This window comes from Cervus canadensis, chromosome 7 (assembly GCF_019320065.1).
Source record: "Cervus canadensis isolate Bull #8, Minnesota chromosome 7, ASM1932006v1, whole genome shotgun sequence".
NCBI lineage: Eukaryota > Metazoa > Chordata > Mammalia > Artiodactyla > Cervidae > Cervus > Cervus canadensis.
The window spans coordinates 34,237,302-34,264,527 of NC_057392.1; the positions used below are offsets into that span (position 1 = coordinate 34,237,302).

The window sequence follows — 27,226 nt, forward strand, 5'->3', positions numbered from 1 at the left end:
TCAAATCAGTATGGGCTTCCCTGGCAGCTCAGTGTTAAAGAATCTGCCTGCCAATGCAGGAGACTCCAGTTCAATCCCTAAGTCATCAAGATCACCCGTAATAGGAAATAGCAACCCACTCCAGTATTCTTGCCTGGGAAATCCCACAGACAGAAGAGTGTGGAGGGCTACAGGCCATGGGATCGCAAAACCGTCAGAAACAACTTCGTGACTAAACAAAAACCACTGTAGATCCCTGTAAGGACTTTGGCTTTCACTATACATATGCCTTTCAAATCACAATTTTTCTTAACTTTTACTTCCTAAGAGAAATCATTCTTTCTTTCCCAGGAATTTAGCTTTTTCTCCCTGCTTTCCCATTTCTAGTAGGAAACTATCAATACAAGAATTAGCTTTGTAAAAAAGGGGAAGTTAGCACAGGGAAGAACAAGAAGAAGGTCATTAGTTCTTTTTTCCTTATTACTAAAACTACATACTAAGAAGCTAACACATTTTTTCAGTTTGGTGAACAAGTAGAACGCTTCCTAAAAACATAATCTTTTGTTATAAGTTCAGTAAAATACAACTGGTCAATAGCAGTTTCATGTTTAAGAAGTCTTTTTCTCTTGCTCCTCTCTCCTTGAAACTAAAAAGTTTTAATAAGCATGTATTATTTAAATGCTGTATGCCTAGTTAGACATGTTTCTGAAGAGATGGCATAATATGCAAAAGAATCACTTGATTCAAATGTCAAAATCATTTTCAATTTCAAAATAGACTAAATACTCTTAATTAGGATGGGTTTCACACTAAACAAATATAGGCATGCCAAGTGTTGGAGTTCTCATTTTTAACTTTTTTTTTTAACTTGGCCCAGCAAGTTATAATTTTAAACAATTCTTAGTAATAAGTATTTAAAAACACAGGATTAACATTTCCCACTGTCCTGGAAAGGGAGTAAAGTAAAAATTTTAAATACAAGAGTAACTTCTTGAATAAAGAGGAACCATTTCCAAGGGTATTTCATCCCCACACTAAGAAATGTAAAATTTTAATTGAAAACTTACAGAAAAAAACATTTAAGCAAGAAATCCTTATTCATTTAGTTTTCATCATTGCTTGCTTTTCGGAAAGGAAAAATAAAGTTACAATAACAACAGAAAAATCACCCTGAAAGAGTTATAAAAGAAAAACTCGAATGCACTTCGAGAAATTTATCTTTGAAAATAAGAAATCAGTCACCGGTTAAATAGGTAATATGTCACAATTTTTACTTTTAAAATGCTGTTGTTGCCAATGTAAAATAAAATTATGTATTTAGAATGGTCAGGTTGCTCACGTCCAAGATGAACTAGTTTCAGCTATTTTAAAACCTGAAAAAGAGGGGCTTTGCCTATAAACTGGGTTCAATGGTACTGAAAAAAAACGTTGCAAATTTCACCTTGTTCTTTTGAAATCTAACAAAGCTGCGACCTCATTCACAACTATTTCAAACTCCTAATTATAAGAGACTTACTATGAAATTTGAAAGAAAAAAGTGACATGTCATTTTAGTATCAAAAACTGACTTAAGATAAGCAATAATCCTTCTTTTAAAAGTTCAAAAAATTTCGGATGTTAAGATTTAACGTTCTCAAACCCACCTAACTGCGGACCACCTTCCAACCCAAGGTACCCAGAGGAGTTGAGCTCCGACGGGAGTAGACAAGAGTACAGACGCACAGAGCGTCGCTCCGCCAACAGATTAAGACCGCGGTAGGGGGCTGCACATTTCCCCGCGTACCACCCTCACCAGCTGGCTACACCGCTCCCCGCCGGACACCACAGTGACACCCCAGCGCTAGGTCCTCGGTCCCTGCAGTGCCAAGCGTGTGCCTGCCAGCCCCTCGCATGGCCGGCTTACCTTGAGGACCGGGGTCAGGTACTCAGCCACTTCCAGTGCCTTTCCCTTCACCGTGTTAATCACATTCTGCATCCTGGGGCCGGAGGGGCGGCCGGCCCCGCGAAGGCGTGAAAAGGGCAGCCGGGGCAGGGAACGAGAGTCAGAAAATGTCCCCGCTGCCGCCGATTCGCCTCAGCACCCAGTCGGCGGCACCCGAGGGGACGGGTCGCGACGGGACGGACGGGACGAGGGGGAGGGGCGGCCGGCGCGCCGCGCGACGGCAGGGCGCGCGCTCCTCTCGCCCCAAGCAGCGCGCCAGAGGCCCGGCCCAGCTATCACCTGACGGCGAGTGAGGGCAACGGGGCCGAGTCGGCGGGGAGAAGCGGGCGCACGCGCACCCCTCGCCCTCTGGGGAGCTGTCTTCTCCACCAGGCTTCACTCGCGCCCCTTCCGGCTTCCCCTTCCTCTCACTCTCTTGCCGTAGCTCCGCCGCCACCTGGGCCTCACGTGACATAGGACTCTTCCCGACACGTGACGCGAGAAAGGCCGCGCTGGGGCGGGATCCGGTCGCTTCTCCCCTCCCTCCCGGAGCGTAACACTGAGCGTGCCTGCGCAATGGGCGGCAGGTCCGCTTTCTCCGCGTCGGGTCGTTATTGTGCTTTTTGTTCCGGAATAGGAGGGTCTTGTCCAGAGGCCTATTCGCCTTTCTTTTCCTCCCATAGCTCCCTCGCCTATGGACCCTAAAAGCTGCCGCCGCTGCTGCTGTTGCTGAGCTAGACAGTTATCGTCTCAGCTCTAGGATGTGCGTTCTTCCACTAGAAGCTCTTCGAAGGGACCGAGGTAACCGCGCCCCTCCCCGCGCCCGGGGCAAAGTGCGCGTGCGTTTGAGGGAGGGGCGCAGCAAACCAGATCCCTCTTGCGCATGTGTGACAAGAAGGCGTTCCTAGATGATGGAGAGAAACCTGTCCTTACCGAGGAGGGGAAGTGTCTCTGGCCACTGCAGGCTTAGGCCCGCTTGTTCTGCGGGTGTTGTCATTTTCAACCCGTCTCCCATCAGTTTCCCAGGTCCTGTGCGCTGTCTTTATACTAGGTTAGTTTGGGCAAGTTAATTATCCTGTCTAGAGTTTAGTAGCCTTTATATATCGAAAGGCCTTAGAGTCATTGATATTTAAGTCGTCTTCTACTTTCAACAGTAATTCAGTATAAATTAACAGTAGTGTTTCGGATATTTCCTTTTGGTCTTTATGGCAACGAAATCTTTCCCAGCAAGGGCTTTTTCATCCTATGGAAAGACGCTACTGAGGAGAAAAATACAAATCTGAAATTATCTTCTAGAGCAAAGTTGCTCATAAGAATGAAAGTTGAAGCATTGTTTTTCTGCAGAATTCTGCAGTCCTAAAGCGCCCTTCTAAAGTGTCCAGGTTAGAGGGCAGCACTTCTAACCTGGCTCCTGTGTTTATTGTCGGAGTTCCCCCGTCCTATCAGAGATTTGATAAAATTGACTCTCTCATTTCATTTCCCCTGGTTTCTCTTGTACTCCTCAACTTTTGGTTTAGGTATAGCCATAGCTAGACACCTAAAAAAATTCTTTTTCTGTTCTTCACAATAAGTGGTACTTGTATTATGCTTAATCTGCCAGCATGGTTGCTCATGAATTTATTATTCTCTTTAAGGGAATTAGAAAACAGTGGAATGGAAAACAATTGTGCTCATCCCATGTTAAGCGCCTCGTCAGCAATGTATACATTCCTGCTGGGGGCTGTATTCATTACTTTAAGTTCAAGTCGCATCCTACTGGTAAAATATTCAGCTAATGAAGGTAAGTTAAATTTGGAATATGTATGGAGTACTTCCATCTAACTGCACATTATCTTGTTTTTAGTTTCCTTGTGTATAAAATGGGATAATACCCTTAAAAGTTGGCCACCATCTGGTGGCTCAGATGGTAAAGAATCTGCCTGCAATGTGGGAGACCTCAGTTCAGTCCCTAGGTGGCGAAGATTCCCTGGAGAGGAGAATGGTAACCCACTCCAGTGTTCTTGCCTGGAGAATTCCATAGACAAAGGAACCTGGTGGGCTACAATCCAGGGCTACAGCTCATGGGGTCACAAAGAGTCTGACAGGACTGAGCAACTTTCACTTTCATCTTTAAAAGCCCTCTGCTTTATGTAAATGATAAAACATGTTTAAATATGATTCTTTAGTCTTGCATTCCTTACCAAGAAAAATTTTTGATGCTGAGTAAAATTTGGTCAGTTAAGTACAGATCAAAACTTTCGCAGAACAGATCATAACATCTGACTGTTGCTTCAGTCAGCAGGTGTTTCTGAGCCTATAGCAATATATAACTTATTTTGAAATAGACAGGAGATATATTTGGTCACCTGGCATTTGTAAGGTACTATTTTAATTACATTATCAGTGGAACAGCTTTGGTAAATATATACTCAAGAAATCTTTTATTATTATGATGTAAAAATTTATATTTTAACAGCTTAATTCACACTGGGCTAAATGTTAGTATTAAGGTTCAAAATGCATAAGATGTAGACCTTATTCTCAAGAATTCACAGTTTATTAGTAGAGAAATACATGTAAATGCATCAAGAAAATACAGTATAATAAGTGCAGTTCTATACCAAAAATGCAGAGGTAGTTTAGAGTAGAAGGTGATATATTCTCTGAGAGAGCATGATGTGGACTGCAAAGAGATCAGGGAATACTTCCCTGGTAAGGTGATAGTTGACCTACAAGAAGACAAGGTGGGCAAAGGTGTTCAAAACAGAAGCAGCAGCCTGTAAAAATGGACAGATGTATCAAGAAGCAGGATGGATTGTGAGAGCATGTCATTCAGAATTACTGAGAAAAAATTTTAAGGACTTGGAGGAGAGGAGAAAGGAATGCTTGGCTAGAGAGGGCAGTAATGATCACATAGTTGAGGACTCCATAGGCCATGCTAAGGATCTGACACTTTAGGCTGTAGATTCTGGGGCACAGGGAGTACTTGGAGAACTGTAAACAGCTGGATAAAATGAGAAAGACTGTTACAATAGCTGGGTGAAGACAAGACTAAAGGAAAAGAGGAGTAGCCAGTTGGGCAGTTATTACAAATTCGAGCCATAGATGATGAAAACTAATGAAGGATTTTAAAGTGGGAATAGAGAAAAGAGGATCGATTCAAGAAATATTCTAAACATAGAGAACATAGGACTTGAAAATTCCCTGGTGGTCTGGTTTTAGGACTCCACTCTCTCACTGCACAGGGCCCTAGTTCAATCCCTGGTCAAGGGAACTAAGATCCTACAAGCTGTGTGGTGTGACCAAAAAAAGACAGGACTTGGAGAGTGTATTGAATGTGGAGATTGAAGGAGATGAAGTATTGGATAGCTCACTCAGAGATTTCTGGTTTAGATGCCCAATAGACTCATGATGCTCCCAACTGAGATGGAGACCAAGGAGGAGGAGAAGATTGGACAGAGCTTATAGAGATTAAAATTTTAGCTCTTGTACCGCACATGAGGCCAGGAGCTGTGTCCTGCAATGTCTAGCACTTCACACATGTCAAGGAACTGCCAGTTTAGTGAATAAATAGAAGATAGTCATTCATGTGGATATATTTAGTGAGCATTAAATGTTCTAGAACACAGATTTGGAAACATTAATATTAAATTGATATTTAAAACTTGATGAGCAGAGGGCTCATTCAGGGTAAGCACACAGAATGAGAAAATAAGAGCCAAGGATAGAAATCTGAGGAATGCCAACAGTTAACAGGCATGCAAACACTCAGAAGGACCTTAAGAAGGAATTAGAAAGATGAGAGAACTAAATGCACATGACTTGTAGAAGGGAGTTTGAAAACAGGGAGAGAATTGCACTATCAGGATAAGATAAGGATTAAAACCTGCCCTTTGGGATTATTAATTAGAAGGTCTAATCTCAGGGACTAGTTAGTTGGAGTACTGAGGTGTGACCAGAAACCGGACTGTTCAGGGACGAGATCTGAGTGGAGAGTGGATGTAATGGAGTTTTTGGGTTTTTTTTTTAAGTTGGTAATTTTGAGCATATTTGTAGGAGAGGAGAAGGCACTTAATAGAAAGACAAAGAAGATACACTGAAGCCAGAGGAAATACTTACTGTAGCAAAGCCCCTGAAGAGAAGGGAAGGTTTTAATGGGGAGAATGGATGAATAGTGAGGCCATGGCTGTCCTCTCTGGGACTGAAGAGAAACCAGTAAGGATGGGTGTTGTGTAGACAAGATTGTGAGTGTGGGCAGAAGGTGAGTGGAATGATACCGTGGCATGATTTTGAATCAGCCATGAGAGAAATGCAAGGAAAAAAACAAAAAACAAGAATGAGTTAAAGAGCGATGACAAGAGTTTGAAAGTTGTGGTCTGAGGCCCTCCATTTTTGTGTGTGCATGTATGCTCATGTATATCATGCCAGAGAATAATGCAAGTATTGTTGGAGAATAATAGAATGTGATTTCAATCTAGCTTTGAGCTCAGAAAAGGGAGGAAGAGACGTTCTTAGCTAAGCTTTTAATGATGGACAAAGTTTAAGAGACAGTTAAGTAAGTGCCTGTAGTACAGAACACTTAACTGCCAGGTATAGAAAGATGACTAACATGGTCCCTGTCTTATTAGAAGCTTACATTTTAAGGGTAAGACATACAACATAAAAAATAACCATAATGCAATGTTACAAGCACTGTTAAAAGATTTATAGGTAGTTTCCTGAAAACTGGGTTCATCTCTTGGTGGATGTTGAACCAAAAGATACAACTAAGCCAAAGATCAGGAGAAGAAAGGATTTATTACTTGTAGCAGGTAAGAACACCAGAGAGCTTTCCCAAAGCAGTGTCTCCCCAAAAAGCAAAATTGGGGAAGTTTTAAGTTAAGGTGCATCTTATGAAGGGGCTTGTCTTATTGACAGAATCCAGACTTTAGCTGACTGAAGTTGCAAGGGGCAGAAAAGGTCAACATCATCATCCCTTAGGTTCTGGTTGATCTGGTGGGTGAACACTGCAGTCTCATCTTTACCATTGAAACTGAATTGGGAGTCTTTAAAACTGATATGGTTGAATATCTTATGAATTGATATCTTTACTAATGTCACTTTTCTTGACTGATAACAGTTTATTCCTACATTCTTTTGTTTCCATAAAATTCTTAATTATTGAGACCTGTTCAAAGATAAGCATTGTGGCCAAGTTTAGGTCACAAGATGACTTAAGCTAAAAATGGCATCTCTTATATCAAGAGAGCCATGTCTGTTCTCTTTCTCCAGGGACCCCTGACTTCATCTGCTTACAGTAGTGCTACAGGATTGGAGATGAATAAAGGATTGATTATGCATGGGTTGAGAGGGTCAGGGAAAACCATAGAAAAGAGGAAGAAAGGATGTTCTGGGAAGAAAGAATGTTGAGTTGGCTTTTTTCCTTTCTACTTGGCCAGTTTGGGTTTTTCATATGACAACCAAGGGAAACAAGCAAATATTTTTTAAAAAGTACATTCCTCAAAATAGTACTGGATAAAATTTGTTTGTCCTTGGCAAAATTATACAACAAGTTGTTTGTAAGCATTTGGAAAACATAAGTAATAGCTAAGTCAGTATATACTAACCAAATCTCATTTCCTAATTAGATTGACTTGTAAGTTGGGACATCTCTTACTAATGTGTCAGTGGGTTTGGATATGTCTGAGAGCATGTTTGTCCACCTCAGAGCCCTGGGCTAGTTGCCTCTTGCCTCAGGTTGCTTCCTTCTTGTGACCTCAATATCTGTTTGTCCCAAAGTGTCTAACAAATAATGTTTTCCATGTGGACAATCATATGAAACAGATAGGAAACCTCTGAGTTAGGGAATATCACAGAATGTATGTTGGTTTAAGCAAGGCACGTAAGACACATAAGAGGAACCATGAGCTGGGTAATAATTCAGCTACGTAAGTTGACAGCTGGTTGATGAATCAGGCCCTGATTATTAATTAATAGTCCATTTAGAAGGTGGTCTCTAATGCCATACCACAAAGCTTTCTTTTCTGGTAGCCCTAGCCCCCTTAGCACATTTTTCAACAATTTGAATGAAAACATGAGAGATGTAGTTCTCAATTTCAAGGATAATAAAATATTGAGGTAGGGCTAACTAACACATTAGGTGAATTGATTCAAACATCGGAAAGAACAAAGCCAACTGGATGAAATTTAATGTAACCAGTATTAAAATCTAACAATTAAGTTTAGAAACAACTCTAAATTATTAAATATTAGTCTGTGTAAGCTAATATGAGTTTATGTAGGTTTCCCTGGTGGCTCAGTGGTAAAGAATCTGCCTGCCAATACAGGAGATGCAGGTTCAATCCCTGGAAGATCCCCTGGAGAAGGAAATGGCAACCCACTCCAGTATTCTTGCCTGGGAAATCCATGGACAGAGGAGCCTGGCAGGCTACAGTCCATGGAGTCACAAAAGGATCAGACACAACTGGGCAACTAAACAACAACAAACATTATGTAGACCAAAATTTATAGTTAAAAAACATTTCTGTTTCATTTCAGAGAACAAATATGATTATCTTCCAACTACTGTGAATGTGTGCTCAGAACTGGTAAAGCTGGTTTTCTGTGCGCTTGTGTCATTCTGGGTTTTAAAGAAAGGTGAGTCTTGACATGATACTATATAACTAGTTAAAAACCAGAGAATCAAACAATTTTAGAACTGAAAGAAACGTTTTATGTCAGTTAGCCTAGCCCATTAATTGTATATATGAGGATGCTAAGATACAAATAGAAGTACGATTACCCTTGTTTTGCAGGTAAGGAACAGGCTCAAACAAAGTGTGAGGTGGTGCTGGGTAGGAGGAGGCAGAGCCCCAACTCCAACCCACATGTCCTAGCGTCCTGTCCACTGCTCTGCCTCTTGACTTGTTCCTGTGGTGGGTCCCATAGGGAGTTAGTTTGTATTCAAGTTCAGAATCATCTAAATCACTGCTGTCTAACTTGATATGTAGCATACTGGACAGCAGTTCGCATTTCATTTAGGGGAGGCAGCATACCACTTTGAAGTCAGAGAGACTATATTCTGGGGCAGATTATTTTACTTTTCTGAGTTCCAGTTTCATTAGCTATCAAATAGGGGTACTAATCCTTCCTTATATCTAAAGTAAGTAGCCTTTTGTTAATTCTCCAGTTACTGAACTTTACCTCTCCACTACTTTGGTTTGCCTTCCCACATCAGGTAAACAGAGAACTTAGACTGCTAAAAGCTTGCCCCAAAAGATGTCTTTTCATTTTTAAAAGTTTCAGTCTGTGTGACGTTTCTAGTTGGTAGAATACATTTCTTATATCATAAAATTTATACTAGGGCTTAAATATAAATTGACTTCTATTTTTCATTTTATTTTACATTCTCTGTTAAGTACCTTCCTAAGTTTTTGGAAACCTAGAGATAGGATAATAACTCATACTAGGACGAGTAAAAGTTAATTTTATCTACTCCCCTCTATTTAAGTTTTAGTCAGTATCTCCCTTTTGTGATTCCCTACCTCCTCTCCCCACACAGCCCCCCAGGGTAAAAAAATTTCAGCACGAATGATTGATTTTTCTTTCCACTTAAAAATTTTAACTGGTTGATCTCTTTTGGCTTTATGCTCAGAGTAGTAAGAGAAACCGTAAGGGTATTCTGAGTTACATTCTTCAGTGATACATCTATCTCAGGTTAGCAGAAATTAAGAAAATCATAATTCCTGAGGTGTTGCTGATACCAGTGATGGGCACAGTGGTGGGATGAAGAAAGACAGTAATGAAATCCTGTGTTGGTCTTGATTTCTCAAGACTAATAGTCACTTATGAAAGCAAGTTTGTTAAGCCTCTTTTAAAGAATTGTGTCAGGAGTCAATATAAGTTACTTTCTCTAAAAGTTCGTGCATTCTTATCAAGGTCATATATTTATTGCTGTATTTCTTTCTTTAGAAGATCATCAAAATAGAAAGTTGAGATGTGGTTCCTGGAAGGAATTCTTTAATTTCATGAAGTGGTCCATTCCTGCCTTCCTTTATTTCCTGGATAATTTGATTGTCTTCTATGTCCTTTCCTATCTTCAGCCTGTAAGTAAATAATGATAAAGAAGATAGCACTGAAAAGACAAGAGAAATGAATCCCGGAACTAACCTTTTTCTCTTTTTTAATTGTTTACCTTACCTTTGTTAGTTTCTCATTGCCTCACTGACCTTCCTAAGGTTTTACCAGAATCATCTGAGCACAGCCAATCCATTTGCCTGACTCTCCTGCTATGAAAGATAACTGTATTAAACTGTGCTGACTGATTGATCTGAGGGAGCTGCTTCGTGATCCCTGAATCTAGAGCCATCTCTGTGTAACCTTAACCTAACTGCCTATTTTCTGAGCGATCCTGTGGTCACACACCTCTAATGCTAATCTCAATACCCAGGACCTCCAGTGTTCAACTCAGAAAATTATATTCTCAGTGCTCTTATACTTGTTTTAATGTGGTTTATATGTATTCTATTAGTATGATTTTCTCTTTGTGTTAGTCCTGTCATTTAACCAACAAGTTGTTTAAGGGTAGAGATTCTATCCTCCCAATCTAAATGCTATCCATAACTGATAATACTAGAAATGCTTCTTACCTCTTTTGGCATTCCCTGTGCCAATTTAGAGAGCCACTAGTAATCAAAATTAAACTTTGGTCTTCTGCTTTTGGAGCAGGAAGTGGCAACCCACTCCAGTATTCTTTGCCTGGAGAATTTCATAGATAGAGGAGCCTGACAGGCTGCAGTCCATGGGGTCTCAAACAGTTGGACACAACTGAGCGATTAACACACACTTCTGCTTTTACTTATTATTCATTTGGGATTACATATATTTTTTCCTCTCTCTAGTTTTATTTTATAAAATGAAGGTTTCTGTTGCTGCATTTAACAAAATGTGTTTTATTTTAAAGAGCAAATTCATTCATTTTGATTATAAGTAGGATTTCTGTTGACACTAATCCTGTATTTGAAGCCTCTTTAGGTATAGCCAAATCAGTTTGAGAGTGGGGTGAAAAGGAGGGTTCAAGAAGGCACTGAGGTGGAGAACAGGAGTTTGATTCTTTTGCACAATTTAGAAGATTAGAACCAGGCAAAAACAAACTGCTGTATAAAAATAGAATAATGTTACCATACTAGCCCAAAGGCAAGGACCTGGGCCAGAGGAACACCTGAAGTTCCTTCACCTGTGATGCATTTTATTAGTAAGTGTTCATTGCATCTAAACTGTGTCCTCTTCTAAATTCTTTCACTTTTGTTTTTCAGATCTGAGAATTCCTGTACCCAACAAATAAGTTTTCACATTCAACAAGTATATGTTTGTCATGTTTCGTTGGTGTCTAACAGACTAGCTCTAAATTTATACTGCTTTGCTAAATCCCCAGTACTGAAGCAAGATCGCAGCTTCCTTTTCTTACAACTTATTGCTTTGCTCTTCCTTCCCGATCGCTTACAAACACAAATACTACAAAATAAATCCCCTGGCATTCACACTCTGTGTATTGCTGTGCCCAAGCCTAGTGGGAAAGAATTAGAGATGCATGGCAGTTTGGGAGCAGAGAGCTCTGATATTTTGTTTATTCTGTACTGCTGCCTGGACAAAGTGGATACCAGTGCCCGAGGCCAGCGGGCTGTTTGATTGTGTATCTTTGCACTGCTGTTACTGTGACTGATCAGAGCCACCACTTTCCAACTTAGCAGCCACATACTTTTCTCATCTCCTCTTACTCACCTCCTAACCAGGGGTTCGCAAGCATTTATCTACAGAGAAAATCTTAAAATAATGGTTCCCATAAAAATGGAGTGGAAAAAGAGCAATGTTGTATTCTTGGAGTTTTTGCAAGTTTTTATTGGATTTACTCATTTCTCTCATTCAGCTGTATATTAGTCATGTTTACTGGTTGTATAGATTGTGGAAACTATTTAAGGTTTAATCAATGTAAAGTGACAAGGAAGGCAGTAGGACTTGTTTTTGAAAATAATTAACATTGTCAGAGCCAGTTATGAGGATAGTGATTAATTTCATACTTTCTGGGCCAGAATGTACATATATTCAGATTAATATTCTCATGTGCAGTTTGACTAAATTCAGAGAAACAAACCTTTGTAAAAATCTGGCTAGCACCTTTCTAATTTTTTCCCATTGTTCAGAACAATGGGAATAAATCCAAAGGACTGTCAAGTATGAGTTTGGTAATGAATCACTGATACTGAATCACTGTAGTTCAACCAAGTAAATTGATTTCATTCTAGAACATTAAACATGCCTAAAAACCTATACCTCTATCTTCGTAATGTATAAATGAGCCTAATAGTACTTGCCTTTTCTCTCTATCCACAGAATCAGTGTTAAAAGACTAAATCTCTTTGAGAGCTTGAAAAAGTATGCTTTATAGTCATGGTAACCATTATTTCTGGACTTAAACCTTTAGAGTTTATAAGTATTTCCAGATCTGCTCATACAGATTATTGCTCAGGCATTTGCTGAACTTCAACACATTTTCAAAGCCTGTACAATGATTTGATCATATCTGCATAAATTCAACCAGCAATAAAAATAGAATTTAATCCTCTAGTGAAGTAGTTGCCCTAATAATCTCTCTGGGTTTTGACCAAAAAGCTTTTTTTGTCAGGTGAACTTGCACCAAGCTGGGAGATTTCTAAGGTCAGTGCTTTGTTTGGGTTGTAACTCTATCTTCTCTTTCTTTCTAGGCCATGGCTGTTATCTTCTCAAATTTTAGCATTATAACAACAGCTCTCCTATTCAGGATAGTGCTGAAGTAAGTAACTTGTTGTGAAAGCATATATCATACTTTAAAGTGGCACCGCCTTGTTTCAGATGATATACCCTCTGGAATCCCAAGGCTGGGATTTTATTGCTAATTGGCTTTGTGTATTGGGCAGGTTGTCTAACCCATCTGAAAAGCAGCTGCAGTGTTAGCATGCGATTCAGTGTTTGAAATGTTTTTCCTTAGCATCTCAAAAAAAAGAGACGAATGACTGTATTTTAATTATTTTAGTTTTTGTGCCAGATTTTCAACAAAGAATTCATTAGCCTTTTTTTTTTTTTTTAAAAACAGAATCTCTGTACATTAGTAGGGAACCAAGAAGTTCCTAAAATAATGTATTTGTCATTTGGAGTTTGGAGATGATAAAAAGTGACAAATTGTCTTTATTAAAGTCCTTGAGATAAGTATGTTATTTAAGCTCTAACTGGCAGAGGATTTGCAACAAGTTTAAATAGGCTCTGCTGCAAAGCAAAGGCCAGAATGTCCTAAGGTGATACAGGATCTGGGTACTTAACTCCGGTTTAATTTGTTGTTTAATGATGGTGGTGATGATGGAAAATAAAATAACTTTTTGTTATATTTGTTGTGATTGTTTTAATTTTACATTCACTTTCTGTTTTTAATTTCTTTCTCAGTGTGCTGTGACAGAGTGTTTTCATGATTGATGTGCACAGAAGGGTGAAAGGCTTGGTACATAGGCACTCAGCAGTTATTTGTGGAATCCCTTGATGCATTCAGTTTAGAAATTGTATGATATTCTTGAAAGATTTTCTTTTACCTTGAGAAAGCATTCAATTTAATGGTTGATGTAAGATATGGGGAAAAAAATGAACATAGCATTTCAACCAATTTAAATGTTAGAGTAACTGAAATTTGCTTTTGCATCACTTTCTTCTTTTATGAATTGTGAGAATAATTCAGTCCAACTAGTAAGTAAAGAATGCTAATCCAAAAACATTTTATAGTCTTTAAAATCAGCATGAATGTCACTTAGTAGGATAAAAGTTGGCTTCTGAGGAGACATATGTAAGCAGTTATATTTTTATATTGACTCCTGTGATAAAATTGAGATTCATTCCCGTAAAGGAAAAATTATTGGCTCTGACACACAAAAAGGCTCACTATTAGGGGAACAATGGTTTAAAAAACATGTATTTTTTGTTCTGTTTGAGGTTTTTTTTACCTTTAAGTTAAAAAAATGTTTTTTCCTATGGAATGACAGTTCATGAGTATGCATGGTGTTACTATGTAATGCATAAGTATTATGCCAAAATTACATTAATTTAAAACTGATTTTACCAAAGAGAAGGTTAAAAGTATGTTATTGCCTGGCTTGAGATTGGCCAGTAGCTCTAGCTGTGCCCAGAGTTGGTTGGTTGTTTTTTTTAGTGACTCCAGAGCATGAGCAGGGCCATAGGCGGAGGTGAGGGCCACTTGGAAAAGCACTGCCCGGGGTGCCCTGACTGCCATGTGGGCAGCTATACGGGGAGGCTGACCATCAGGCAGTCCAGAAAACCCTAAGGCCTCCACAGGGCCTCTCCACCCTGTTTTAACTTAATCCCATAAGGACCCCTAATGGTAGGTTCAGTTAGACTGGGTCTGCCTGGAGCCCGGAGGCACTAAGCATTTTGCAGCCTTTGAGCAGCTCCTCTTGGCTGCAGAGGAGGGAGTTTAGGTGAATAGGCTGGGGGCAGAGAGGTAAACAACATTATGAACTATAGTTCAAACTTTTAATAAAATTCAAAGCAGTAATATTGATTCTTAGGCATTTGTTTACTTTGTTGTTAGTATCTTTGGTTTTTTTTAAGCTTTATATTTTGTATTGGGGTATAGCTGATTAACAGTGTTATGATAGTTTCAGGTGGACAGCAAAGGGACTCAGCCATACATAGTATGTGTATCCATTCTTCCCCAAACATCTCTCCCATCCAGGCTATACAGTAGGTCCTTGGTTATCCATTTTAAATATGGCAGTGTGTACATGTCCATCCCAAACTCCCTAGTATCCGTTCACTCTGTTCTTTCCTTCTGCAACTGTAAGTTCATTGTCTAAGTTTGTGAATATCTCTTTGTTTTGAATACTTAGAAGTTACTTGGATTAAAGAAACAATAAATTGCTCCATTTTTATTATTTCCAGGAGCTTTAATTTAGTTCCCAGAGTGGGTCTTAGTTTGAGTAATTCACAAATCAGCCCTGAAGTTACTTGAAATAGTAGAGCTAAAATATGATAATAAATCTAATAATATATTTTATGGAAATACCTTTTAAGTATTATCTGTTAATACATTTTAAAATCAACCTTGTTCTGTTTTGATCTTTTTGTTGGTGGTAATGTATGTTGCTTGTTTTCCCCTATGTAACTTAATTTTTGTGACTCTTTGATGGTCTTTTGTGATAAAATTTTGACCTAAAAATAGTTTGTTTTTCACAAGTTTTTAATTTTTTTTGCCATAAGTAACTCATTTAGAATATTGAAGATCTTGTCTTATACTTGATTCTGGCAAAGCCATCATATACCTTTCCCATACAGATAAAGAGTATAAAGGCTATACAGGTAGAAAAAAAAATAAGTCCAATGACTAATGCAGGAATTTACTTGCAAGAGTTTGGAAGTGAGAAAAACAAAAATGCCACTATCAAAATGTCTTATTCTAAACCCCATGTGATGCATAGATTCCCTCTTTGAAGTATAATTAATGATTCAAAGTGGAAATATGACGAGCATGCCTCAAAGCCCCATTGCTTTGCTTTTAAGGCTTGGCAGAGTTGTGTAATCTTGTTTGCTAGGCTTTAGGGAATAATACTTCAACCTGAACATCGAGATTTGGGAACAGAACCAGGAACAGCACTTACTTTTACCTAAAGAATATATATGAGTTTCTCTGATTTCTTCAAAGGGCAGGGAAAACAATTATTAAAAAACACATTTTGAAACTTTGATGGGTATCTTGGAAGTTGTGGTAAACTTTACTTTCAGAAGTAGCAGGAGAAACAAAAGTGCCACTCAGTAATATAAGCATTTCCCCAAAACCATTCATTCACATGATAAATGTTTTCTATAATTTCTCATGATAAATATGTCCCTGGTCATCCTCTGTGCTATTTAGAAAGGTTTGATGTATAGTTTCTTGAAAAAAGTTTTTTTCCACTTAAATATTTTCTTGCTCTGCCTTGGTTTACCACCAAATATGGTGTGTATATGTATGAACATATATATACACACTTTAGAAAATTTAACTTAACATATGTGAATTTCCATTCATCATTCCTTTGATGAAGAGCTAAGGCCTTTCCTTTGTGTGTGTCTGGGATTTGCCGATGGGGTTGCTTGAACCTACTGTACATTACACATCCATGGTTTTCCAGTTCCAATTTCTTTAAAGTGGAACAAGCCTTAAAAATATTTTTTAGTAGATTCTTTATTATTCATTCCCCAATCTTAAAACTAACTCACCTGCACCTAATTCAAAGGCAGTTGTTTTTTTTTTAAATCTTGTGATTTGCCTTTATTCTTCTTAAAACTTTCAACTTAGTTTTCATAAAAATAGCAATCCTTTTCTTTCACACATAATTTATGGTTTCTATAATCATAAAAATATATGATTAGAATAATGAGCTCACCTGGCCAAAACACGTTTTGGAACAGACACTTTTTTTGAACAAAAAGTTCACTTGGGAGGAGAGGCCCTCAGGTTCAGCAAGCAGCCTTCCAGCCAGAAACGTTCAGTTCCGCACATCAATCTGAATGTTTCACAGAGCAGTGGAGAGGTCAGTTGAGTGTCACTGTTGTTCTGTTTCTAAGTTGTGTCTGACTCTGCAACCCCATGGACTGCAGCATGCCAGTCTTCCCTGTCCTTCACTATCTCCGCGAGTTTGCTCAAACTCATGTCCATTGAGTTGGTGATACCATCCAATCATCTTATCCTCTGTTGCCCGCTTCTCCTCCTGCACTCAATCTTTCCCAGCATCAGAGTCTTTTCCAGTGAGTCGGCGTTTTGCTCAGGTGAGGTGCCAAAAGTATTGGAGCTTCAGCTTCTGCATGAGTCCATCTCCTAAACTGAGGAGCACTCTTCTGTGCATAATCAGTCATCATTTCTAACAGCACAGATTCTCAGCTCACTTTATAGAGTAACTTACTGTTACATTTTCTTTGCTGAAAATCTATTTTCAGCCTAGTAGTTAGTAATTTTTAACCTTCCCCAGAACATTCTTGAATGAGTAATTATTTGTAGTAGGTACCATTTAGCTTGTATAAGGCTTTACTTTCTTAGGTTCTTTTTTCTCAGTGTCAATATTAGTGAAAATCTATAGCTTCTAAAGGACCTGTAGAGTATTATCATTGCCTGTTTTATCTTGATGCATAGTGATTACTTATATGATGATTCTTATACATTGAGCACCTCATCTGTGTCTTTTCAATTTCCATCACATTAGCTTTCTACCACTGAAGGTGTACCACTTGCACCTTCAGAAATGTAAGTGACTAGTTAACAGTTTCTGACCTCATGAAGTAGGACTATGCTAGTCCAGTCACTGAGTGTTAGATCTGGTTATTTGAAAGTGTCTATACAAGAAGACATATGATATTATGCTCAGATAGTGCTGCTTTTGAGACTGTGTAGTTAGTTAGCAGTTTCACAGCATGAAACTCTATGGACGCACTGGTGAGGTCACACGTATTCCCATATAGGCATACTGGGTACTCAGAATTGTATTAATACGTAAGACGTGCATTGGCCCAGGGGGAGGACTTAACAAAACCATGACTCTGACTGCTTCATTGCTCTCGTGAATACATGACCTTAGGGATGTCAGTTAACCTCTGAGAACCATGTCCTGCCCTAGAACAAACTGCCTGATCCATGGTAGGTGCTGAGCGAATGCTCCAAAATTCTTACTTCTAGTTCTCACCTGTTGCTTTACACGTCTGCCTTTGTTTATGTTGCTCTATTCTTGGTATCCCTCTTCTTCATCTGACTGACTGATCTTCAAACTTGAAGATGTTGTCACCTCCAGAAGCCTCCTTGACTGTTCCCACCTGACTGCCATCCTCCTCTTTCCTTAGTCAATGTACATTCTTTTAGCCTTTGCATAGACTTTTGCCTCTGCCTGGATATATCACCAACTGTCTTTTCACATGGCAAGCTTAAGTTTATTTGTCATCTTTCGGCTTAAGTGTCATCTCCTCTTCAAAGCAATACCTGATTCTATTTACAGACTCAAGTGTTCCTTCCTCAATGTACCCTAGTTGTTCAGTGTATCACATGTCACACAAGATATTGTCATCATTTAGGTATGACTCTCCCTATTAAAGTGTAAATTTGTAGAGAATGGAGACCAAGTCTTTTTTCTGTTTGCAGAATGCCTGGCACATAGTTGCTACTCATGAAATGTCTGTTAAGCTGAATTCAGAAAATGAAATAATAATCATTACATCCTCTTTTTCTCAAAATGTGTTATTGGACAAAGTAGATACTTTGTCAGCTGAAACACTTAAAAATATATATATATATATATATTTAACTTGTCTTATCCAACAGTAGTTTGGGGTGTAATACCTTGTGATGAGGCTATGGATCAGGGAGCTAGCTTCCTCCTTAAATCACTTCTGGATCATGAATACTTTTGAAAATATGACAGAACTTTGAAAGGTCTCCTGGAGAGGGTAGGGAAGGCCAGAAATTCACCTATGTATTATAGAACCTTTGGCACACACTGTAAGAATTCACAGAGAAGTTCATGACGTTTTCTCCTGATTCATGGAAACTATATTAAGAATTCCTGTTTTAACGTACTTCATTCCCAGATAAAAAGTGACTGTACCAAACAACTAAGATCAGCTCTCAAGGTAGATAGGAGACTTGGTTAATAAGCATATAGGTTAGAAGGAAATTTACAATGTGAAGATCCCCTGAAGGAGGAAATGGCAATTCACTCCAGTAATCTTGCCTGGAAGATTCCATGGACAGAGGAGCCTAGGGGAGGTTGCAAAAGAGTCGGACATGACAGAGTGATTAAACAAAAACTAGGAGAAATGACAATGGCAACCCACTCCAGTACTCTTGCCTGGAAAATCCCATGGATGGAGGAGCCTGGTAGGCTGCAGGCCATGGGGTCTCTAAGAGTCGGACAGGACTGAGCAACTTCACTTTCATGCATTGGAGAAGGAAATGGCAACCCACTCCAGTGTTCTTGCCTGGAGAATCCCAGGGACGGGGGAGCCTTGTGGGCTGCCGTCTGTGGGGTTGCACAGAGTCGGACACAACTGAAGTGACTTAGCAGCAGGAGAAATGACTGGATGGTGTCAAGGGATAATTACTCTAAAAAGTGAATAAAAATAACAAGTTCAAGAAGCAGACTCACCCAACAGATTTCCTTTGAACTTGAATTGTAGAGAATGCTAGCAAAAATGGTGTGGTTCAGGCAACCAAGTACTCAAGTAATTGAGTTTTCAGTAGAAACAGTTGATGTGGGACGGGGGAAAATGAGTAATTAAAAATCTCCTTTTTTATCTTTGAACAGGAGGCATCTAAACAGGATACAGTGGGCTTCCCTCCTGATTCTGTTTTTGTCTATTGTGGCCCTCACTTCTGGGACTGAGACCTCACAACATAGCCTGGCAGGACATGGATTTCATCATGACGCCCTCTTCAGCCCATCCAATTCCTGTCTTCTCTTCAGAAGTGAGTGTCCCAGGAAAGACAATTGCACAGCAAAGGAGTGGACATTCTCTGAAGCTCAGTGGAACATGACGGCCAGAGTTTTCAGTCACATCCGTCTTGGCTTGGGTCATGTTCTTATTATAGTTCAGTGTTTTATTTCTTCGATGGCCAATATCTATAATGAAAAGATACTGAAGGAAGGGAACCAACTCACCGAAAGCATATTCGTACAGAACAGCAAACTCTATTTCTTTGGCGTTCTTTTCAATGGACTGACCCTGGGCCTTCAGAGCAGTAACCATGATCAGATTAAGAACTGTGGGATTTTTTATGGCCACAATGCATTTTCAGTAGCCCTTATTTTTGTGACTGCATTCCAGGGCCTCTCGGTGGCCTTTATTCTGAAGTTCCTGGATAACATGTTCCATGTCTTGATGGCACAGGTCACCACTGTCGTCATCACAACGGTGTCTGTTTTGGTCTTTGACTTCAGGCCCTCCTTGGAGTTTTTCTTAGAAGCCCCATCAGTTCTTCTCTCAATACTTATTTACAATGCCAGCAATCCTCAAGGTGTGGAATATGTACCTAGGAAAGAAAGGATTCGGGATCTAAGTGGCACTCTTTGGGAGCGCTCCAGTGGGGTAAGTTTGTGAGGATGCTGCTGCTTCCCAAATTCAAAGCATGGTTATACGAGAAAAGAAATAGATCAGGGCTGTTTTATCACAGGACATATCTGATCTCTGTGAGTTTAAAAAATCATTCAACATTTGTTGGACTCCTTCTGTGTAAGGGCTCATGATAATACTGTAAGGGGTTGAAAAAAATTATAAATCAGAATGCCAAGGGCCTTATACATTAGCTGTATCATAGAATATTGTAGAGTCATAAAGCCAGAGATGCTTCATAGGTTATCTAGTCTCCATAGTTTTACAATGAAGAAACAGACTCCGAGAGGCTTACTGGGTGACAGATAGTAAGTGAAAGAACTTGTAACAAACCCATGAGGTCTGACTCCTTATCTGTTCATTACCCTTATCGCTCCACCATAGTTGAGGATAAAAGCTTTGTTTATAAGAAAAGTTGATCTTTAACATTAGTAAGTCTTGTTAAATGTATCACTAAATTGAAAGCCTGGCTCCTTTTATTTCTTCGTAGTTACTCATAAACCAGAGTGTGCCTGAAGGACGTGCCTTGTTTATCTCACTAAGAAGGTGGTCCCCAAAAGGATCTCTGCACGTTAACCAAAACTGTTTTCTAGAAAAGTACATATGCAGTTATTCTGAATATTCTTCTAAATGGTTATAATTGTTTTAGGAAGGTCTGCCAGTCATACTATTAGCAAATAAATTGTGATCTTTTGGAGGCTCAAGTTAGGAGTTAGATGTATGTTTAAATAAAACATGAGATAGAGTTGTCTATCTTGGTTTAAATTTATAGTTCTCATGAACACATGAGATAGTTCGCACAATGAATGTACTTCATGTGATAGTTCATACAGTGAACATTTTACTCTGAGAAAGTTAGCCTATTGCTTATTAGAGTTCATGGCAGAGCTTCCCTCATTAATGCCTCTTAAGTGATGATACGACAGATTCTTAAGATGGAAAAACTAGAAGCCTGCTCTGATCTTAGTCAGAGTATAGATTTATAAATTCTGTGTTCTTTTCCAAAAGTCTAATAACACCGTTTGCCCTACTTTTTTAGGTAAAAGAAAATGAATTTAGGTAACAACACCTAGTTTATACCTATTTCTGCAACCTTTAGTCATTTCCCTTCAAGACCAGCAGAGGGCGCCCTTTACTTTGCTCTTGTTAACTTTGAAATTCAGATACATTGACGTGCATTCCAATTTTTATGATCTCATTATATGTCTAAAATTAACTTTCCAAGAATAAGTATTTCATTTCATTTAGCCAGATTATAGTTTAATTAAATAAAATCCATGATTTTTTAGTAAGGGTTATCATTAGTAATCATTAAAAATGGAGCATTTCTAGTTTTGTCCTAATTAATTACTGATTTCATGTTTCATTTTAGGATGGAGAAGAACTGGAAAGACTTACCAAACCCAAGAGTGATATTGAATCAGATGAAGATACTTTCTAAGTGGTACCCAAATAGTTGGCAGCTCTCACAAACATTTTCACTATGTGTGATAACTATCTTTTCACTTTGATAAACCAAGAACATTTCTAAAGCATAAAACTCTTTGCATATATCTAACCATTCCCCAAATAATTCCAACCAAAGCTTAGAGGACCTAGAGGCTGAAAAGTTCTAAGGAACTGACGTGAGTAACAGTATGGAGACTGCATTAGTGACGTGATACTTAGTACACTGAGGGCTTACCGGTGACACAGTGATGAAGAATCCATTAGAGGAGAGGCGGGTTCGATCCCAGGGTTGAGAAGATCCCCAGGAGTAGGAAATGGCAACTTGCTCCAGTATTCTTGCCTGGACAATTCTTTGGACAGAGGAGCCAGGTAGGCTATAGTTCATGGGGTCTCAAAAGAGTCAGACGTGACTGACACCCAAACACTTAGTAAGTCAAGATATATTTGCAGATTATTTTCCTCTTTCACCATTCAAAAAAAAGCTTGTGATAATCATGTTAGCTTTACCCTATAAGTATACAAATAGAGATCAGTTTGCTAGATATTCATAATTGTGTAGTTCTGCTCTGCATGCCATAGTCTTCCCTTTTTTATCATTATAAATATCATTTAGGTTGTCCTTTGAATTTTGACGTCATGGAGATAGTCATTTTGTAATTGAAAAGCAATGTGACTCTTGCTAAAAAATTTGCTTGGAAGGCCACAACATTGATTTGAGAATAATGTAGTCTATGCTAAATATTTTGCCAAAGAAACAAAATTTTCAGCAAAAATCTCAGAATTTTAATTTTTAGGAATTTTCAGGGAATTTTATTTATTATCCTTTGATGTTTTTCTAGACAAAAAAGCTTCAATTTAGGTGAAAGTTGGTTTCCAGTCCTCAGTTATCACTTGTATTTTACATCAGCTAAACCAGCTGTGATGGGTTTTTTCTCCACAGTTTGAGCATGTCACTTTTGGATTATTCTATTTCAGAGAACTAATATGCCACTTTTATTAGTTATTAAATAGAAGTTATGATTATTATATGTATTTATAGCATATTGTGTTCCTAAAGGTTAAGACACTGGCTTCAGATCATGCCAGACTGTTGGTAAAACTAGTGCCGAAGAGTTCCTTTTAAGAGAGCCCCTTTGCAAACAAATGACTCTTACTGAAATATGAATAGTGTTACTCTAAAAAGAGGAAGACTAGTCATAAATAAAGCACTTTATAGTAACTTATTTCACACTTAAACTGCATGGTATTTTTAGAAGTATTTTTGCATGCATCCAATTGAGTCTATGAGTTAGAAAAGTCAGGTGATAGGTAATTTAAAAATGAGGAAACAAATGATTTGCCCAAGACTGTACAGCTGGATGGCAATAGGATAAGAGCTGACTTCAGCTAATAGGCCTGTGTGTTTACAGAGTACTATACTGTAAATATGAGCTTTACGGTGTCATTTTCATACAGTTTGTATGTCTTTTTCCCTCTAATTTTCATGCAGATAAATATAATACTATTAATACATCTGTGATAGCCAGAATAATATGAATGGCAAGAGTTGGTGGAAATTTATAAATAAAATAATTATTAAACCCTTACCTTGTGTTGCCACTTTGTCATATGAGGTGGAATACAGAGTATTTATAATTTCAAAACTTTTAAAACTTTCTCTTTCAGGAATCTTGACTTCTGAGAATAACAAAATTCTTGCCTTAGTCATAGGCTTTCCATCAGAGTACTGTCAGCAGGTAGATTACCTTACTATGGCAGTTCATTTTAAAGGCAAAGAAAATCAGCTCTAGGAAGACCTCACTTTGAAGAAATATAGCTTACAAAACATACTTATGAGACAGATAAAATTACAACAATATTATTTGTGAAGGTATTGCCTACAGAATATATTAAATAGCAGATTCCACTAATTTGTATAGATTGATTTTCTCATTTACAGTTACTTTTTTTCACCCTCCTTTTTAGGAAAGCATTGCTTGCCTAAAGTAAGGTTTACTTGTGCTAACTTACAAATTAGAAGGAAGGAGCTGGAAGTAAATAAAATGTGAAGTTCTGATGTGGATGCACTGGGGTATAGTTGACCCCTCAACACAGGTTTAACCTGCACGGGTCCACTTACATGCAGATGTTTTTTTTCCCAATAAATACGGTACTATATGATCACTGGTTGGTTGAATCCTCAGCTACATAACTGAAGATACGAAGGGCAGGCTGTAGGACTTGAGCGTCCTCAGATTTTGGTATCCTCAGTGGGTCCTGGAACAAATCCCTCGCAGATACCAAGGGACACCTGTATTTTGTGGGTGCTACTGTTTTAATAATAAGAGAATAATTCTCTTTGTACCTTCATAAGGTACGAAGCCTAGAAACCACACCCTATTATTTTGGATGTTCCTATGTCAAGTGCATTATCTGAGAAGAACAATGGTCATGTGGAAGAAGTAACTTCTTTTCTGTTCTAAAGAACAAGTTATAGGGTAATGCTTATTCTCTCCTTATAGGAAGATTCTTCTAACAAATGGTACTTTCCAACAATGGAGAAGGCCCTCCTGAAGAGTGGTAGAGAGGAGTAGTAAACTCTATCACTGAAGTGTTAAGGAGAGATTGTATCAACCAGATGATTCAGAAGCAATTCTGCCATTAGTATAGAAGTTGGACTAAGTTATTTCCAAGGTCCTTTCCTATTTTTAGATACTTTTCTAAGCAGTTATGACCTGCAACTAATGCGCTGAATCTGCTGTCTCCATAGTTTTTGAATAGCCTTCAGCTGGACCACAAGTATGTCCTACAGTGACCTGACTCCAGCTCTGTCACTGGTCCTAGGATCAAACTTCTATCCAGGAATGCACCTAATCCCAAGGGGAAGCAGGGTGTGGCCATTGGTTGTAGAGGGAAAGATGGCTTAGACCCAGGATCCCAAATCCTTGGCCAGCTGTGTCCTGCTGCCAGAGGTTTTCAAGGTCCATATGCAAAGGAGACTCTAAGGAAAGAGTCTCTTGTTTATAACTAAGGCTTTTTGTAGAAAGTCTGAATCCTCATGGGGAAGCAACAGCTTGGAACTGAGTTAGACCGTGTATGGCTGGCAGGGAATCCTGCTCTTGTATAGGCCCAGCCTTGACCCAAAACATACCAGATCCTCCTTGGCAACCTCTCGTTTTACTTAAAGTCCTGATTTTTCTTCCAAACTCTTACCATTCTTGTATGGAGCAGAGGCAGAAAAAGTCAAACCCAAAGGAAAGAGAGTTGTTTTCCTTCTCTAAAGCCTAGAGCAAGCTTTCTGAAATTGGGTAATATATTTGTTGCTGTTGTTTAGTCACTAAGCCATGTCTGACTCTGCAACTCGTGAATGGTAGCCCACCAGGCTCCTCTTGTCCGTGGAATTTGGAGTGGGTTGCCATTTCCTTCTTCAGTAGCTCTATCTGTCCCAGAGATCGAACCTGGGTCTCCTGCATTGGCAGGTGGAGTCTTTACCACTGAGTCCCCAGGGAAACCCCTGATAATAAATATCCCTCCTTTAAAATATCACAGATCTCAAGAGTTGGCCGTTTTCTACTTTACTATAAATGCATACAAACATAAAGTATAAGCTTCTTGCTTATAGCTTTTATATGAAAACAGAACACTTAAAGAATAAAGCTATAAATTAACCAGTAAATTTTCAATTCAAATAGTTTAGTGAGAAGGTGCTATTTTGCTCAGATGAACTCAACGATAAGCTCCCTAACAGATCTGTGGAATTTCTGTCCTCACTTGTTGTTTTACTTGCTTCATGCGCCATCCTGTCTCTGCCAAGATAGCTGAAACCTGCTGACAATGCTGGTAATACATTTAATCCTGCTGCGATTTATCAATCCATGTCCCCAGCAATCCCATACGGATGTGGTGTGGGTCGAGCTGCCAACTCCCATTGCCCACAATGCCCTGGAAAGATTTTAAAAACGTCAGCTTTATGTGTTCCCTGAAACTTTGAAAGAGTGCACCAATAAAATCGCCTAGGCTTGGCACTTTTTTGACAAGTACTTTTTTCCCCACAGTGTTCTTTGTTTCATCTCATCCTGTCCTTGATTCACTCGATCATTTGTATTTTAACCATCTAGGTTTTCATATTTATTTGCATAGGAATTTATGAATCATTCTCATAATTCTTTTCATTATCTTTTTAAAAAATAGATTAATGAGCAGTTTCTAAGTAATTTTTACTTTATTAAAGTTTATTATGAAAAAAAAAGATATGACACTTCACAAAAAAAATAAATAAATAAAGTTTATTATGCCCTGCTTTTCTAAAGTTTAATTTGTTGTTTTTCCATCTTATCTACTTCAAATGAATTTATTTTCTTTCTTGCTTAATGAACATGTTTATAACTAGTAGAAAAATTCCCTGGAGTAAGTAGACTCTAGCCCAAAGACTTTAAAATATAAAATTGTCATTATTTTTCTAATTCTGTTTTGAGTCAAGAGCAGTGTCATTGAGGATTTTATTCATACTTTTGTTAATTTCTAGTTTTTATACACCTGGTTGGAAGGTGAGATCTATACTCTTCCTGTTATTTGCCTATTTTATTGAATTTTTTATTGTTGTTTGACTCATCCTTTGTGTAAAAACCTTTTTGAGAAAGTTGATACTGGTTTTATATTTTATGCCAATTTGAAAGTTTCTTATCGTTTTGATTTGCATTTCTCTGATAATGAGTGATGTTGAGCATCTTTTCATGTGTTTGTTAGCCATCTGTATGTCTTCTTTGGAGAAATGTCTATTTAGTTCTTTGGCCCATTTTTTGATTGAGTCATTTATTTTTCTGGAATTGAGCTGTAGCAATACAAATCAAAACCACAATGAGGGTACCATTACACGCCAGTCAGGATGGTTGCTATCCAAAAGTCTACAAGCAATAAATGCTGGAGAGGGTGTGGAGAAAAGGGAACCCTCTTACACTGTTGGTGGGAATGCAAACTAGTACAGCCGCTATGGAGAACAGTGTGGAGATTTCTTAAAAAACTGGAAATAGAACTGCCATATGACCCAGCAATCCCACTTCTGGGCATACACACTGAGGAAACCAGATCTGAAAGAGACACGTGCACCCCAATGTTCATCGCAGCACTGTTTATAACAGCCAGGACACGGAAGCAACCTAGATGTCCATCAGCAGATGAATGGATAAGGAAGCTGTGGTACATATACACTATGGAATATTACTCAGCCATTAAAAAGAGTTCATTTGAATCAGTTCTAATGATATGGATGAAACTGGAGCCCATTATACAGAGTGAAGTAAGCCAGAAAGATAAAGACCAACACAGTATACTAACGCATATATATGGAATTTAGAAAGATGGTAACAGTAACTCTATATGCAAAACAGAAAAAGAGACACAGATGTACAGAACAGACTTCTGGACTCTATGGGAGAAGGCGAGGGTGGGATGTTTAGAGAGAACAGCGTCGAAACATGTATATTATCAAGGGTGAAACAGAGCACCAGCCCAGGTTGGATGCATGAGACAAGTGCTCGGGCCTGGTGCACTGGGAAGACCCAGAGGGATCGGGTGGAGAGGGAGGTGGGAGGGGGGATCGGGTGGGGAATACATGTAAATCCATGGTTGATTTATGTCAAAGTATGGCAAAACCCACTACAATATTGTAATTAGCCTCCAACTAATAAAAATAAATGGAAAATAAAAGAATAAAAACTAAAAAAAAAGAAATTGAAGTATAGTGTCTGTACAATGTTCTATGTTACAGGTGTACAG

General features: G+C 38.7%; 2 protein-coding genes across 4 annotated transcripts in view; one reads left to right on the forward strand and one right to left on the reverse strand.

Moving 5' to 3' along the window:
* Window positions 1-2,027, reverse strand: part of ATG3 (autophagy related 3) — a 34,045-nt gene extending 32,018 nt beyond the window's left edge. The window contains exon 1 of the mRNA XM_043474828.1: window positions 1,883-2,027. Coding sequence (XP_043330763.1) covers window positions 1,883-1,954 — 72 coding nt within the window. The 5' untranslated portion in view covers window positions 1,955-2,027. The remainder of the gene's footprint in view (window positions 1-1,882) is intronic.
* A 536-nt stretch (window positions 2,028-2,563) lies between these two features.
* On the forward strand, window positions 2,564-23,058 carry SLC35A5 (solute carrier family 35 member A5). Of its 3 annotated transcripts, none has more exons than XM_043474827.1 (7): window positions 2,564-2,701; window positions 3,535-3,680; window positions 8,417-8,515; window positions 9,830-9,963; window positions 12,619-12,686; window positions 19,219-19,999; window positions 21,396-23,058. In XM_043474827.1, exons 2-7 carry the CDS (start codon window positions 3,554-3,556, stop codon window positions 21,462-21,464), a joined length of 1,278 nt encoding a protein of 425 aa, XP_043330762.1. In that variant the 5' UTR covers window positions 2,564-2,701; window positions 3,535-3,553; the 3' UTR covers window positions 21,465-23,058. The 3 variants fall into 3 exon arrangements, with proteins under 3 accessions (XP_043330762.1, XP_043330761.1, XP_043330760.1); XM_043474826.1 differs by lacking the exon at window positions 2,564-2,701 and adding an exon at window positions 2,794-2,951 and having other exon boundaries at window positions 9,833-9,963; XM_043474825.1 differs by lacking the exon at window positions 2,564-2,701 and adding an exon at window positions 2,795-2,951.
* The last annotated feature ends 4,168 nt before the right edge of the window (window positions 23,059-27,226 follow it).

What these genes read in the sequence shown, in the direction of transcription:
- SLC35A5 (XM_043474825.1), top strand. Translation starts at nt 2,809, where the DNA reads ATGATGGAGAGAAACCTGTCCTTACCGAGGAGGGGAAGTGTCTCTGGC. An exon ending in AAAATATTCAGCTAATGAAG is followed by an intron (nt 3,681 to 8,416) that starts GTAAGTTAAATT and finishes GTTTCATTTCAG; the next exon opens with AGAACAAATATGATTATCTT. An exon ending in CTATTCAGGATAGTGCTGAA is followed by an intron (nt 12,687 to 19,218) that starts GTAAGTAACTTG and finishes ATCTTTGAACAG; the next exon opens with GAGGCATCTAAACAGGATAC.